General features: G+C 41.0%; 1 protein-coding gene across 9 annotated transcripts in view; it reads left to right on the top strand.

Moving 5' to 3' along the window:
• The first annotated feature begins 4,153 nt into the window (after nt 1-4,153).
• Nucleotides 4,154-15,227, top strand: part of nfic (nuclear factor I/C) — an 81,814-nt gene continuing 70,740 nt past the window's right edge. For 8 of the 9 annotated variants that reach the window (XM_046049180.1, XM_046049177.1, XM_046049175.1 and 5 more), the window contains exon 1: nt 4,154-4,406. In XM_046049180.1, the coding sequence (XP_045905136.1) occupies nt 4,326-4,406 (81 nt within the window). In that variant the 5' untranslated portion in view covers nt 4,154-4,325. The remainder of the gene's footprint in view (nt 4,407-15,227) is intronic. The other variant, XM_046049181.1, reaches the window with a different exon arrangement.

The raw sequence follows: 15,227 nt of genomic DNA, 5'->3' as shown, positions 1-15,227 counted from the left end.
AGGAGAAATATGATCTCTTTTCCAGGTTCTTGTTAGTACATGTGCCGCATCTTAAGAGACTTATTTGAGCAGCCTGATAATGAAGCATTGCAGTAATCCAGCCTAGAAGTTACAAATGCAGTAACAAACTAGTTTTTCCACATCATTTTGAGACAGAATTTACTGTGTTACGTAACTTTAGATAATGCAACTCAGAGATGTTTGGGGCCAAGTTCAATAACTTCAGTTTTATCAAGTTTAACATTAGAAAATTCCAGGTTTTTACATCCTGAAGACAGCTTGAAATGTAACCAATTGATGAGTTTCATCTGGCTTGATCGATGGATATAATTGAGTATCAGCTGCATAACAATGAAAGTTTATAGAGTGTTTCCTGATAATATTGCCTAAAGGGAGCATATATGAGGTGAACCTTTGGAACTGAGATCGATCTGATAAATAGGACTTAAACCAGCTTAGAGCGGTTCCATTAATGCCAATTAAATGTTCTAGTTTCTGTAATAGCGTGTTATGGTCAATGGTGTTGAATGCAGCACTAAGATCTAACAAGACAAGTACAGAGACAAGTCATTTGTCTGATACAATTAGGTTATTTGTAATTTCCCCCAGTGCTGTCTCTGTGCTATGATGCACTCTAAATCTTGACTGAAAATTCTGCTATGTAGAAAGTTACACAACTGATTGGTGACTATTTTCTCAAGGATCTTCAAAAGAAATGGAAGGTTAGATATAGGTCTATAGAGTGGCCTTTTTAAGAAGAGGTTTAGTTACAGCTACTTGAAAGGACTGTGGTACATAGCCTGTGGAAAAAGTTAAGTAGCCTAGTTGGGATTGGGTCTACAAGACAGGTTGATGGTTTAGATGAAGAAATGTAGTTGGTTAAGATCGAGGGAAGCAAGTTTATTACAGATGTAGCTGCCACAGAAAGTCTCATCAAACACTAGTACTGTGGTGGTGTTGGGATTCAGCAGAAAGAGGCTGAGCTTTGTAAGCCCAGCTGATCAGTCTTAAAGCAGATAATTCCTGCACCAACATCTGTCCTCTGGATGCTTAAAGAGACACAGCTCTGCCTTACTTCTCATCTCTCTCTTCTCCAACTCCTCACAGCCCCAGAAGTTTAGGCAGAGGGAAAGCTCAACACAAAGGTCTGCTGCTTTCATACACCATGAATAGTGAAAGGCTGCCCTCTAGCAGCAAAAACAAACAAACAAAAAGAACACACTCCTAAACTGTGGTGCCATGTTTACCATCTGAGTATAATATTAGTCAGCAGATCCAGGAATCCACTGGGATTATTACTGCCAGACTTTTCTCACTGCATGTGCTGAACTTAATAAAAAAAAGGTCCAATCAGTTTCTGGGGAGTGAAAGGGTGGATTTTTCATGTGTTTTCATTTCCAGTGTCAGTCACTAGAAATAAGAGTCCTTGTGTTGTCTTAAAGCAACACTTTCATATAATATGTAATATGTAAAAATATCACATATTATGAAAAATGCACTTTTTCATGCTTTTTCAACATAAACATGAATCCCTTGTCTAAAGACCCCAAACTATGAGAAAGAATTCTCTCTATTTTTTCCATTGCTCTGTCTTTCAGTAAATGTTTGTGCAAACATGTTTGAATTTAGCAGCAGCCACAGTTAGCAGTAAAGTACAGTGTCTGCTAACAACAAGTAAAGCTATCTGTCGATCAGGAAAAGATGAGGCAGAGCTGCCGGAGGCCATCAGAGGAAACACTGAATGGAAAATATTTTCTCAATAAAATATGATCCAGTTTCACCAGAAAGTTGTCTTTTTGTACTGTAATCAGTGAGTCCTAGTCTTGCATAGCCAAGCCTATCTCCATACATTGGCTGTATTCAAAACCGCCTACTATACTTGCAGTACTTATGATTTTACCTAAATGTAGTATGGATTATGCAAATTTTATTTCATAACCCATACTACATATTCCAAAAATTTGCAGTATGTCAAAAAGTTGTACTGATTCTGAAAAAATCTCCAGACCAACCTTGCGTTAACATAAGCATTATTGTTTTGTTATGAGTAGAAGGATAAATGCAGCTAGCTGTAATGTTATGTTTATTACAGACCTTATCCTTACACAAGATTAATTTAGGAAAAAAGTATTGTAATTGTAAATTGTACTTTCCAAAACTGGTAAGCCTGGCCTAGCATAGTGCAAAATAATTAGATTTAAGAGTTTCATACTGCAAAAACGCAGTCACTGGTAGTAGGCAGTTCTGATTCCAGCCATTTATTCAGCAGCGCTGTGCCAGCTAGTTCCTGCCCCTCTGTAGGCTTCCAGAAGTTGGCCAATCAGAAGAAAGTGTCCTTTTAGGGAGGGGGACCTTAAAGAGAGAGGAGCTAAAGCGGAGTGTTCAGATAGAGCGTGAATGGAGGTGCTGAAGCTATGGATGTGATGACAAAAATAATGTGATTTATATTAACACATGCAAACATTTTCTAGTAATTTTCTAGCTGTAAAAGTATGAACCTGAAAATGAGCAAAATATTGGACCTTTAATAGCTAACAAAAGTGTACCACCCTGCCAAAGGAGAGAGAAGGGAGATGGGGACATAAGACAGAGAAGGTGTGCGGTGGACTAGGACCAGACCACTGAGCAACTGGTCCAGACCACCAGGACTATGTAATGGACCACTGAGTAACTGGTCCTGACCACAAGGACCACACGACAGACCATAACCACTACAAACCCTGCTGGGATATTGGTACAGACACACTTCCTTCCCAATTCTACACCCACGGCCAAATCAGTTGCAGAGGTGCATATGCTTCAAACATAAGCTTTTTAAATTATAGATTGAGGACTTGACATGATTGACTTTGATTTTACAAAGGAAAAGTAAGGTCATCACACTTTATTCATATGGTTAGCTTTTTAACAGAGTTTTCAGCTGCATCTTGTGGTCTTCCTCATCAGATGGAGATTGCTCAGTATAACATAATATAAATTGAGTGTAGAACATTGGTTACATGACAATGTGCTGTCCTATATGGAGCAGAGATGTCTCTGTTCAAAGATGGTCTTCGGTGTTAGATGTGAAAGGCCTCTCTGATCTTTCTCCAGTTATCCAGTGACCTGGTCGATGACCATTGACCTCTTCTAGGTCAATTCTGTGAGCAGATTTGTTTTGGTGTGATGTTGTCCTGCTCCTGGTGTTCATTCAGTCTCTTGTCCAGAGCCCTTGCTGTTTCAGCAGAGATCTTAAGGTGCTAAGTGATTTGTGGTAAGTGAGTCCTTGTGAAAGACTCTGGCCAGATGACAGTCACATAATTGAGTCCCACTTGGATGCAGTTCCATAATTATGTATTGTGTTGACAAATGACTCCATTCACTGATGAAAACCGTACAATATGATAGAAAGCTAGGGTAAAAGACTTGAATAAGGATTTTATGTCTATTCAAACAGTTTGACAAACTATTAAGATTGAACTTTGATGCTGAAGGCAGAATGTAATTTTGTGAACAGTATATGTAGTGCGAACTAAAATATTTAATTCACACTATCATTATCTCACTGTGGAAACACCTTGACCCCAGATTTATAGACAGCAAGGTGCAATGATTATTAAACAGCCAATCTATTTGCACAGATCATAAATAAACAAAATCCATAGGATATTTAGCATAAAAGTGAATTCTTGTCCTTAGGAACAGCTCTCAACCAAATCTCCGTCTGTGTGGATGGATGTAAAAAAATAAGTCATCTTTAATCATGGCATTACAATAACACAATTGCAACAAGGGAAATTCCCAGGGCAAGGGTGGTGGTAGTCCCAAATGTAATCAAGACGTCCACATTCCGTTCTGAGTTTATTTAGGCCATCAGTGAGTCATCAGAGCGAGCAACGTTTTAAAAAACTTTTCTCCAAGACAAAGAGAACAGCAGTAAATGGCCTAAATATTCAGCAGGCTGTGCACTTTCAAATGTTGATACCTTCAATCAAGACCGCTGTTCAACATAATGTGGAATAGATGTTCTGTAACTTTATTAGCCTTTAATATAGAACATATACAGTAAAACATAAAGTTGTTGTATGGGAGGGGGAATTTAATTGGTAAGAGTGAGGAATGAGTGTGAGAGGAGGACATGAGCAGTAAGACAGAGCCAGAGACAAAGCTGAAAACAAGAGAGGCAGAAGGTGAATGTAGCACTATTCTATTCTGCCGCAGCCTACCGGGCGGGGGAGGGGGGTTTACTGCCGTGGAGCCCGAAGCTTGACGCGGGACGTTTCTGGTCTCGAGCACCGCGGATTTACTCCACCTGGCACGCGCACGACGATGGAAATGAATATGGAATGATAACGACCAACAGCGCAAGATGGGCAGGCGTTGAGATCAGCTTTAACTTCCTCCGGTGGCGGCTCAGCTTCGAAATGGTAGGACAAAACCTGTTCCGGTACAATAATGTAGTGGAGTGTCCCTTCCTATTGGTGTGCTGTTCCGTGTTTTCCAAAAAGACGCAATGCGAGGAGTTGAACGACTAACATTTGCTATGCCGCTGAAAGTGGAGCCGAAAGCGTCAGTAGTTGCATCAATTTCTCTAAATGTCAAGCCTATTTTCTCTGTCTTTTAGTTTGTAGCATCGGCCGAACTGTAGTCCATGACGTTCTATGGAGAGAATCAGTCGCTAAATTACATTTAAAAAATGACAAAATATCCCTTGCACGCCGGCGAATATACACAGCTGGCACAACACACCTTAAAACAATTTTGAATTGTCAGGATCCCCCGATACATTCGGCACACAGACACACACGGCACGCAAAACACCACATACTTTAGTAAAAGCTTAACTTTCAGAATCGGTTCACTCGTTCTTCCAACTGGCGTCTTGCGTCAAACTGTGTAGGGCGGAAGCCAGAATCGTGAAACGATTATAAAACTTGATATTTTGTTGACATAAAGCACTTTTTGAGTATTATATATGAGCCGAATTTGCCATAAGGCCTTCAGACAGAAGAGGATTTTTTGTTTCTCACGAAATAATAAGTGTGTCTGAAATTAAACAAGTTAACTTTAAAATCCCACAGTTTTGAATTAAGTTTGGAGAAACATCGTCTCTGTGCTGGAGAACGGGGCGTATTGGCGTTACACAGGATACCACCCGCAAATGTGGTTTCCGACCACTGGCGGCGCATGGGTAAGCGGCCAACATGCAGTATTGTGTGTTCCGGGTGAAAGTTGTTGAGTTTGGGGCTTTTAAAGAAGAGCGTGCAGCGGCAGTCCCGGCTACCCCCATTCCGTTCCTCGTACGGGACGGGGGAAGGCCAAGTCGAAGTTCAGCTCAAGCCTCGTCTCTCGGGGTGTGTGTGTGTGTGTGTCTGTGTGTGTTAGTCAGCAGAAAATGGCCGCAATCGGAGCCAGCGGGCAGAGTTAGTATAACAAGCCGACAGAGGGCCTCCTGTCCCGGCATACAGCTGGGGCAGAGAGCCGCTAGGAGAAACACAGCTAGTGGAGGGAATCCTCCTGCATCCGCAGCCCCGTTGGAAACACACACTGGAAGATTCGAGTTCAAATGGGGAAGTGAGCCTCTTGACAACAGCTCAGATGCCACTGTAGCCAAGAAGAAATAAATGTTGCAGCTCCATTAGATGAGATGTGATTCACCTTGAGAATAGAATGTATTTAATTTAGTGTTGTTGTTAAATCCTCCTGAACACAGCGTGCAATGTCCAAAAAGGAAGGCTGAATTAAAATGTAACAGTATTTGTTTGTCATTTATCATATGTCATTAAGGATCATAGGCTACTATTTTCCAACAGTTTATAAACACACGTATGGCCAACATGTATTGTATTTGTGGTTTCACTCATGCCTGAGGTAGGCTGGTAGCATTAAGGATACCCCCCTCCCTGACCGGGAATCAAACCCACAATCACCTGTAACAAAGTCAGTGGTGTTAAACACTGAACAATCCAGGAGAGAGAGGGGTGTGTGTGTGTGTGTGTGTGTGTGTGTGTGTGCGCGCGTGCGTGTGTGCGCGCTGCTCAAAAAAATACAGGGAACACTTAAACAACACAATGTAACTCCAAGTCAATCACACTCCTGTGAAATCAAACTGTCCACTTAGGAAGCAACACTGATTGGCAATCAATTCCACATGCAGTTGTGCAAATGGAATAGATAACAGCTGGAAATTATAGGCGATTAGCAAGACACCCCCAATAAAGGAGTGGTTCTGCAGGTGGTGACCACAGACCGCTTCTCAGTTCCTGTGCTTCCTGGCTGATGTTTTGGTGACTTTTGAATGCTGGCGGTGCTTTCACTCTAGTGGTAGCATGAGACGGAGTCTACAACCCACACAAGTGGCTCTGGGCCCAATGTCCACAGGTGGGGGTTGTGCTTACAGCCCAACACCGTGCAGGACATTTGGAATTTGCCAGATAACACCAAGATTGGCAAATTCGCCACTGGCGCACTGTGCTCTTCACAGATGAAAGCAGGTTCACACTGAGCACATGTGACAGACGTGGCAGAGTCTGGAGAACGTTCTGCTGCCTGCAACATCCTCCAGCATGACCGGTTTGGCGGTGGGTCAGTAATGGTGTGGGGTGGCATTTCTTTGGGGGGCCACACAGCCCTCCATGTGCTCGCCAGAGGTAGCCTGACTGCCATTAGGTACCGAGATGAGATCCTCAGACCCCTTGTGAGACCATATGCTGGTGCGGTTGGCCCTGGGTTCCTCCTAATGCAAGACAATGCTAGACTTCATGTGGCTGGAGTCTGTCAGCAGTTCCTGCAAGAGGAAGGCATTGATGCTATGGACTGGCCCGCCCGTTCCCCAGACCTGAATCCAATTGAGCACATCTGGGACATCATGTCTCGCCCCATCCACCAACGCCATGTTGCACCACAGACTCTCCAGGAGTTGGCTCATCAGGAGCATGCCCAGGCGTTGTAGGGAGGTCATACAGGCACGTGGAGGCCACACACACACACACTACTGAGCCTCATTTTGACTTGTTTTAAGGACATTACATCAAAGTTGGATCGGCCTGTAGTATGGTTTTCCACTTTGATTTTGAGTGTGACTCCAAATCCAGATCTCCATGGGTTGATAAATTTGATTTCCATTGATACTTTTTGTATCATTTTGTTGTCAGTATTTAATGAGATTATTTCATTCATTCAGATCTAGGATGTGTTATTTTAGTGTTCCCTTTATTTTTTTGAGCAGTGTACTTTAACATGTTCCATTTCTTTTTCCAAGAATTACAACTTAAAATTAATTATGTACTGGTGAAAAATACACTCATCCTGGCGGCAGAATTTAATTCATCTTTTAAAAGTTTTGTTCAAGAAATATCACAACTATTCACCCCTCAAGCAAATGTTTTTAATCCGGTTAACTACACACAGCCTATTTAATATCGAAGAAATTACTTCGACCAGATGTTACCTCTATTATTATTAGGGGTCCAAGCCCGAGTGGGCTGGGAACCTTATTGTTTTCGTTCTCGTTTTCATTATTTTTTTTATTCTTCCATGCATAAAACTCATACTGCGGCCTAAACTGGTGCAAAAAATTACGCAATTATATGCTAGCAAACGTTTGCAGAAAACACTACTAACAGGAAATGATGTCATATCTTCGCTTTGGAATGGCCGATCCACACAAAATTTGGAGCATTAATGTGAGACGCCCCCTGAGGGCCTGTGCAAAATTTGGTGCAACTCGCCTCTAGATGGCGCTATTGAATCCCAAAAAATTGTTCCTCTATAACCACAAGTCACATTGACATGAAACCAGAACCAAATTGTTCAGCATGGTCCCCTTACTACAGGCACCAATGTTCACCCAAATATGCCCATACGTGGCGCTATTATTGCAGATTAAAGATGTCAAAAAAATCCCATTGACTTACATGCATTTTATATCTCCATAACCACAAGTCCCATTGACACCAAATTTGGCTCAATTGTTCCCCATGGGGGCCTGATGACACCTCAAAAATTTGGTGCACTTTGGCCAAAAGGTGGCGCTATAATCTAAGCTCAAATAACCCCTTCATTTCAATGGGATTTTCAACCAAAGGACATTTTGCAGGATAACTACAACTCACTACATTGCACATTCATAAATCTTACGTCTACGTGTTTGGGGGATGCTGCTGATTCCGATGGTATAGAACACGCCTCTGTGCAATGACGTTTTCAGTCCGATCGGCACGAAACCTGGCACGGACCATCCCTGGACCAAGCCGAAGAAAGCGGGCGCCAGGAGGCTTGGACCCCGCTTACAACTGCTTGCAATTGTTGTTGTTGTTGAATTAAATAACTCCAAAGCTAAGGATGAGTATGGATTGGACACTAACTTTATTAAACTGCACAAAGATTCCCTAGTGTGCCTAATTAAACATATGATTAATTTATCAATTAAACAGTCCTTTGTTCCATCAGCTTGGAAGGTGGAAACAATTATGACAAATATGTTCTGAAAAAAACTAGGTTTATTTGCACAATAAGAAAACATGCAATTTAAAGATAAGATACAAATGTGCATTGTTCAAAAAAATCTGAATCACTTTATTTAAATAAAAACAATTCTACCATAAACTGGTGCAGAAAATGTCTCCAGAATGCAGGGAATTAATTGTTTTAGTGCTCAACATTTTCTAGGGGACCCCCAGACTCCCATATATTTCAGCATTGAATATTTCATCAAATAGTGTTAAAATATCTTCTTGTCTTGTTCTCGTGAACCCAATATTGTGAATCGTGCATGTGAGCTGTGTATCGTCACACCCCTAATCTGAACCCTTATGTCCCCACCACTTTTCCACACAAAGTGACGTCCTTGATTCATATCAAAGTACAAACACACCCCAAGCTATAGTGTGTTAAATTTGAATTTATTATAATAAAATGTTTTGTATGAAACAAAAATTATTTTCTCTGGCTTAAAATTAATTCAGATTTTTCATTAAATGGCAGTGAAGTTGGTATTAAATTTCATCCTAGGTGGTATTAAAAAGGTCTTAAAGTCTTAAATTTAACTTTGAGAGTCCTGGGGGTAGCCTGTAAACAACAGAACACACTCAGGTGTGTTCCTGAATGAAGAAGAACTGGATATTGTAAATTAATTCAAGTACCATGGCGTTACACTGGATCCCACACTTTTCAAAATCATGTCAAAAGAATATCTAAAACTGTCAAATTCAGTCTATCCAACAGCTCATTTTTGGCCTTTTACAAGGTCCGTACTTTAACAAACTCCTCCTAGGGAATTAATTGGATTGATTTTAATGAGCTATCTGGGAGTTTTCGTCGATAGGCGTGTCTGTGGCGTGGCGTCAAACATCAATGGTTCGCCATAGAAGAGGAAGTTATTATAACTTGAGTGTACATGCTCAGATCTGTAACAAATTTTACTTGGTCGATAAGAGTCCTGTCCTGAACACATCCATAAAATATTCACTCAACGTCATAGCGGCACCCACTGGTAACATGAAGTAAGCCGTTTCTGACAAAAATTCTGGGATTTTCCATGGCATTTTCTCAGCACGGCCCACACGTCACCTTCTGCTGCACAACATATAATTAGCAGGACACAGGAAGTGACATCTTCGTGACCACTCTCCGAAACGCGCGTCTCCCAACCTCCAGCCACTGCGGCACAGCCGCGTCACACCCCAACGCATGTCACAGTGCGAGGGAATGCCCAACGCTGCTTGCAGCTTTAATTTTTTATTAATATTGATTCCATTATTGAGACTGCTTAACAATCCAAGTCTTTATCGATACCACTATCGACACTTAATTTTTATTTGGTGATGATTATTTGATAAGACCAGATCCAAGGGGCATGAGGTAGGCCTGTACTGTATATATATTGAGATGATGTATAACTTGCGATAAATAAACAAATATTAAAGTGTGCATATTAACTGCCTGCTTGTTTTTTAATTAATTATAGAAACAGTTGTTTCTACGTAGTGCAGCGACATCAATGTTTACAACAGTAAATAAACTCGATATCTGACATCACAATAGTAAGTCACATTTATAAAATAAATTAATAACAAACTCACTCCCTCCTCCTCCTCCTCCTCTCTGCTGTTATTCACTGCCTGCAGGTAACGTTACCTGGTTGAAGGAGTAGTGGCTGGTTTGTCTCAGCCAGCAGCTGGGTTTACAACAATGTGCCAAATTTTAGGACTACAGACCAGTCTATGATACAGACAGGCAGCTTTCTATTTAGCTTGTTTATAACATTTGGCTAATTGCCATGCTAACGTTAGCTGTGCTTGTATAAAACATACAGGATGAGAGACTGATGACAGAGATGATTAAATGAACCCTTTGTACATATTTACCCTACAGACGGGTGTATTGATAGAGTATTGTCTTTTTACTCACAAAAGGTTTTATTGCACGTACTTACAGTAACAAGTGTAGCTGTCGGCAACTCAAACTCTATCGCGTTTCAAGTTAAACCAGATTTGATCTGTATCGATAAGCTTGGACCTCATTGATTTTCGGGTTTGGAGAAATTTTGGAACCAGGTATCAATCCCCTTCCCATCCCAACTCATCTCAAACGATGGCTCGGGCTGAATCAAATATGTGATCACTGACTGACTCTACTGCAAGGTGTGTGGGTGGGTGGGTGTGACTGTGTGTGTGCGCGCGCTGTAAGTGGCTGATCGTCAGCTATATGAAAAAAAAAAAAATCATCATTAGTCACCCCTGATATGTTAAATAAAAATGGCATATTATTTCCGCATGCTTTACTGTTACTGACAAATTGTCTGGCTCCCAAGTACACAGCACTTCATTGTACTAGACAGCCCTATAATACATTAATTTGCACTTCACTGCATATAAAGCACATTACTACATAATCATCACTTTAATCTGCAGAACATTGTGGTGTTTTTTAAATTGTGTTGTATATTTAATATATTGTTATATTGTGTTGTTGTTTTGCACCTTGTAACCTGCCGGGAACAACAGATGAAAAATAGCCTTTGGGCTAATTCTATTTGCCAGCTAAATAATACAAAAGAAATTATTTGATATGAACTTAATGACATTATCATTTGTATGTTACAGGTTTCAAAACTAAAGGAGCAGTTGGAGACAACGGTACAGAAGCTAAATGAAAGCAGAGAGGTGTTAAAAACAAATGAGAATGGTGAGGATAATTTCAATGACTAATGGACTAACTATAGTTATGTTAGAGGACTCATTGCAAATAGCACTTCATATCCTAACAGTTTTTTGATTGTATTGTTTTGTTGCTTTGCCCTCTAAGGCAATCGCTAGTGGGTTTATCCCTGGCGCGCAGCCCTGAAGAGCTTTGTTCACGTCCACTACCACGGCCTCATCTTGTGTATAAATAGCCTTGAGACCTTCATTCTAGGGGGTGATAACTTCCAGTCCGTTTCACATGTTGACGATATGATACGTGCTGGAGTGTGTACGCCCAGGAGACTGGCTCACCTCCATAGACCTGAAGGACGCGTACTTCCACGTTTCCATCGTCCCGAAACACAGGAGGTTTCTGCATTTCTCCTTCCAGAGTTCCAATACAATACAACTGGCTGCCGTTCGTTTGCTCTCTGGCACGGCGCACCTCCTCCAAGTGTATTGAGACTAGGGATCGACCGATATGTTTTTTTTTCCGGGCCGATACCGATTATTAGTAACCAATTAGATCGATGACCGATATGTGAAACCAATAAACATTTGCTTGGTGTCAAAATTTAGAATAACACAAAGCTTTATTAAAGAGGTGGTATTGTGCTTTTTGGCTTTCCCCTCTCCTTTATTGAGTTATATACCTTTTTTGTGCAAGTAATAGGTTTGCAAAGAGAAAAAGCCCAAAGTCCAGCCCAAAGGGAGTTCCCATCTCCCACAGAAAGCTCTGCTCTGAACGGCTTGAAAACAGCTCGTTTGTAGTCCAGCCGCTTCCCTTTCATCCCTGTGTGATGTCAGGGAAAACAATTCCTTCCCAGAGAATACGGAGTCAAATAGATGTGTTGAATCATTTCTTTATGTAACGTGGCCACGGAGAGAACGCAAGGTTACTCTCCCGAACTCAGCATTTCCTTTCCTTAAGTACAGAACAAGTACAAAGCAAACAGCCAACAAATGGTAGATGAAGGAAAACAAATGGCAGTATTAGCATACACTCAAATCTCTTCCTGAGTTAATAAAGGAAATGCAAATGTATGTGGCATCAGATGTTTCTCTGTCTCTTGATTGGTCTATGTTAAAACTCATCTACATGCCAGCAGACATTTATTGTAAATCAGACAACACTTTGTTTAGGAATAAAAACCCTGTGACCAATGCTAATTTCTCACAAGTTAATTACAGTGAAATCCTAAAAATCAGCAACTTATAATGTAGTTCTCACAGTGATCACAGCAGAAAATTACTATTTGTATGGTTTTGCTTGCAGCCAAACACGTAAGCAACACACCAAAAGAAAGAGAAGAGCATGCCTTTTTTTCCTTATGTGCTTGCACCATAGACTTTATTAAAAAAAACCCTGCATGCACAGAGTCCATGCGTGATTTTAACAGCCGCTCACCTTCGGCTGCGGTCTCAGGCATCTTCATCACTATTGCCAGTTTATCACCACAAGTTTGGCTTTCCGTTAGTTTCATCTTCTGGTATCATTCAACACTTCTCTGTATATTTTTATTAGCTATTCACATCACTTGTCACTGATCGATCGCTGCGTTCCATCACATCAATTAAACACTTTTGTGGTGCAGCAGCGATCAGCTGATTTTACTCAAGGAGTCTCCGGCTGCGGCTGCTTCAAATGTAGTTGGTTTGATCAGCTGGGCATGCAGCCTCTCTATTCCTCTGTTTGTGAATCTTTAGTATAGTTTAGTGACTTGTTTAAAGAGACTCTGACTCGTTTTATACTTGTTACTGTCGTTTTTGGAGATTTGCAACTCACCACTAAAGGAAAAAGCACTCGCGGAGATCTTTCAATTCAGTTTATTAATCGACAGTTAAAATAATTTTCAGTTGTTTACTTTTAACACGGGTATCAAAAAAATACCTTAAATTTGTTTCCCACAACTTTTTTGGTCACTAAACTATTTCACTTCTCTCTCATTCAAATATAAAAAACTCCTAAGCTGTAGTCTTTCCCCTTATAGGCTAATACTACCCGTGAGGATGACCTAGTTAGGATGAAGAGCGATCTGATACAATTTCCCAATACTTTTATGGAACAGTGATTTGAAACAAGAAATAATGAAAGATAACTTGCTTGTCCATAACAACAATAAAAATAATACTTTACCAATCAACTACTATGGCTTCAACAGGTGGCATTTAATGCAAGGTAACGAATGAAGTACTCTGTTGGTATCGGTATCATTTTAAGGGTACTGGTTTTGATATCGTACAATTTTAAACGATAGCCAAACCCTAGTGTTAGGTGGATGGTAGAACATGGACAAGGAGTGTTGAATCAAGGTGGTTAAGTTGATTTCAGCTCATAGTGTTTGTATGTGGGTGTTTTTATGGGAATGTGGATATTTCAGATCAATTTGAGAAGTGCGTATGATCATGTTCGACATTTTATTGTGTGTTATGTAATGTGGGCTACTGGTCTTAGTCTTAACTCGGTCTCACCCTCCTTTGGTCTTGAATTGGTGTCAGTCCCTCGAAGTTGGTTTTGTCTTTGTTCTTGACTTCATAAGCAGCCATGAACTGCTGTCTTCCAAGTCTAACATGATGGAAGTAATATCATTTCATGGGACACTTTAGCGCAAGACACCCATCAAAACACAAACACCCATTGTTTTCTATGCCAGTTTGCACATCAGCAGCATCTTGATGCACGTCAGTGCTTCAGGACAAACCACTATCCATTTCTGAGCGACAGCGTTAATCAGTTCTCCAGGAAAGCAGCAATTTTATAAGCCTTAATTTCCGCATTGATAGGGATGGTGAGAATCCAGTGGATAAGACACATGCCTTTGGTGTGAGAGACCCGGGTTCTAATCCACTGTGAGACACCAATGTGTCCCTGAGCAAGACACTTAACCCCTAGTTGCTCCAGAGGCGCGTGACCTCTGACATACAGGTGCTGGTCATATAATTGGAATATCATCAAAAAGTTGATTTATTTCAGTAATTCTATTCAAAAAGTGAAACTTGGATATTATATTCATTCATTACACACAGACTGATATATTTCAAATGTTTATTTCATTTAGTTGTGATGATTAAAACTGACAACCAATGAAAATCAGAAAATTAGAATATTACTTAAGACCAATACAAAAAAAGGATTTTTAGAAATGTTGGCCAAATGAAAAGTATGAATGTACAGCACTCAACACTTAGTTGGGGCTCCTTTTGCCTGAATTACTGCAGCAATGCGGCGTGGCATGGAGTCGATCAGTCTGTGGCACTGCTCAAGTGTTATGAGAGTCCAGGTTGCTCTGATAGTGATAGATGGCTTCAACTCTTCTGCAATGTTGGCTCTGGCGTATCGCATCTTCCTCTTCACAATACCCCACAGATTTTATATAGGGTTAAGGTCAGGTGAGTTTGCTGGCCAATTAAGAACAGGGATACCATGGTCCTTAAACCAGGTCCTGGTAGCTTTGGCACTGTGTGCAGGTGCCAAGTCCTGTTGGAAAATGAAATCTGCATCTCCATAAAGTTGGTCAGCAGCAGGAAGCATGAAGTCCTTTAAAACTTCCTGGTAGACGCTGCGTTGACCTTGGACTTCAGAGAACACAGTGGACCAACACCAGCAGATGACATGGCACCCCAAACCATCACTGACTGTGGAAACTTTACACTGGACTTCAAGCAACGTGGATTCTGTGCCTCTCCTCTCTTCCTCCAGACTCTGGGACCTTGATTTCCAAAGGAAATGCAAAATTTACTTTCATCAGAGAACATAACTTTGGACCACTCAGCAGCAGCCCAGTCCTTTTTGTCTTTAGCCCAGGCGAGACGCTTCTGACGCTGTGTCTTGTTCAAGAGTGGCTTGACACAAGGAATGCGACAGCTGAAACCCATGTCTTGCATACGTCTGTGCGTGGTGGTTCTTGAAGCACTGACTCCAGCTGCATTCCACTCTTTGTGAATCTCCCCCACATTTTTGAATGGTTTTTGTTTCACAATCCTCTCCAGGGTGCGGTTATCCCTATTGCTTGTACACTTTTTTTTCTACCACATCTTTTCCTTCCCTTTGCCTCTCTATTAATG

Source organism: Micropterus dolomieu, linkage group LG05, assembly GCF_021292245.1.
Source record: "Micropterus dolomieu isolate WLL.071019.BEF.003 ecotype Adirondacks linkage group LG05, ASM2129224v1, whole genome shotgun sequence".
NCBI classification, from domain to species: Eukaryota; Metazoa; Chordata; class Actinopteri; order Centrarchiformes; family Centrarchidae; genus Micropterus; species Micropterus dolomieu.
The sequence above is the reverse complement of the archived record's forward strand: the minus strand, read 5'-3'. Positions and strand labels throughout refer to the sequence as shown.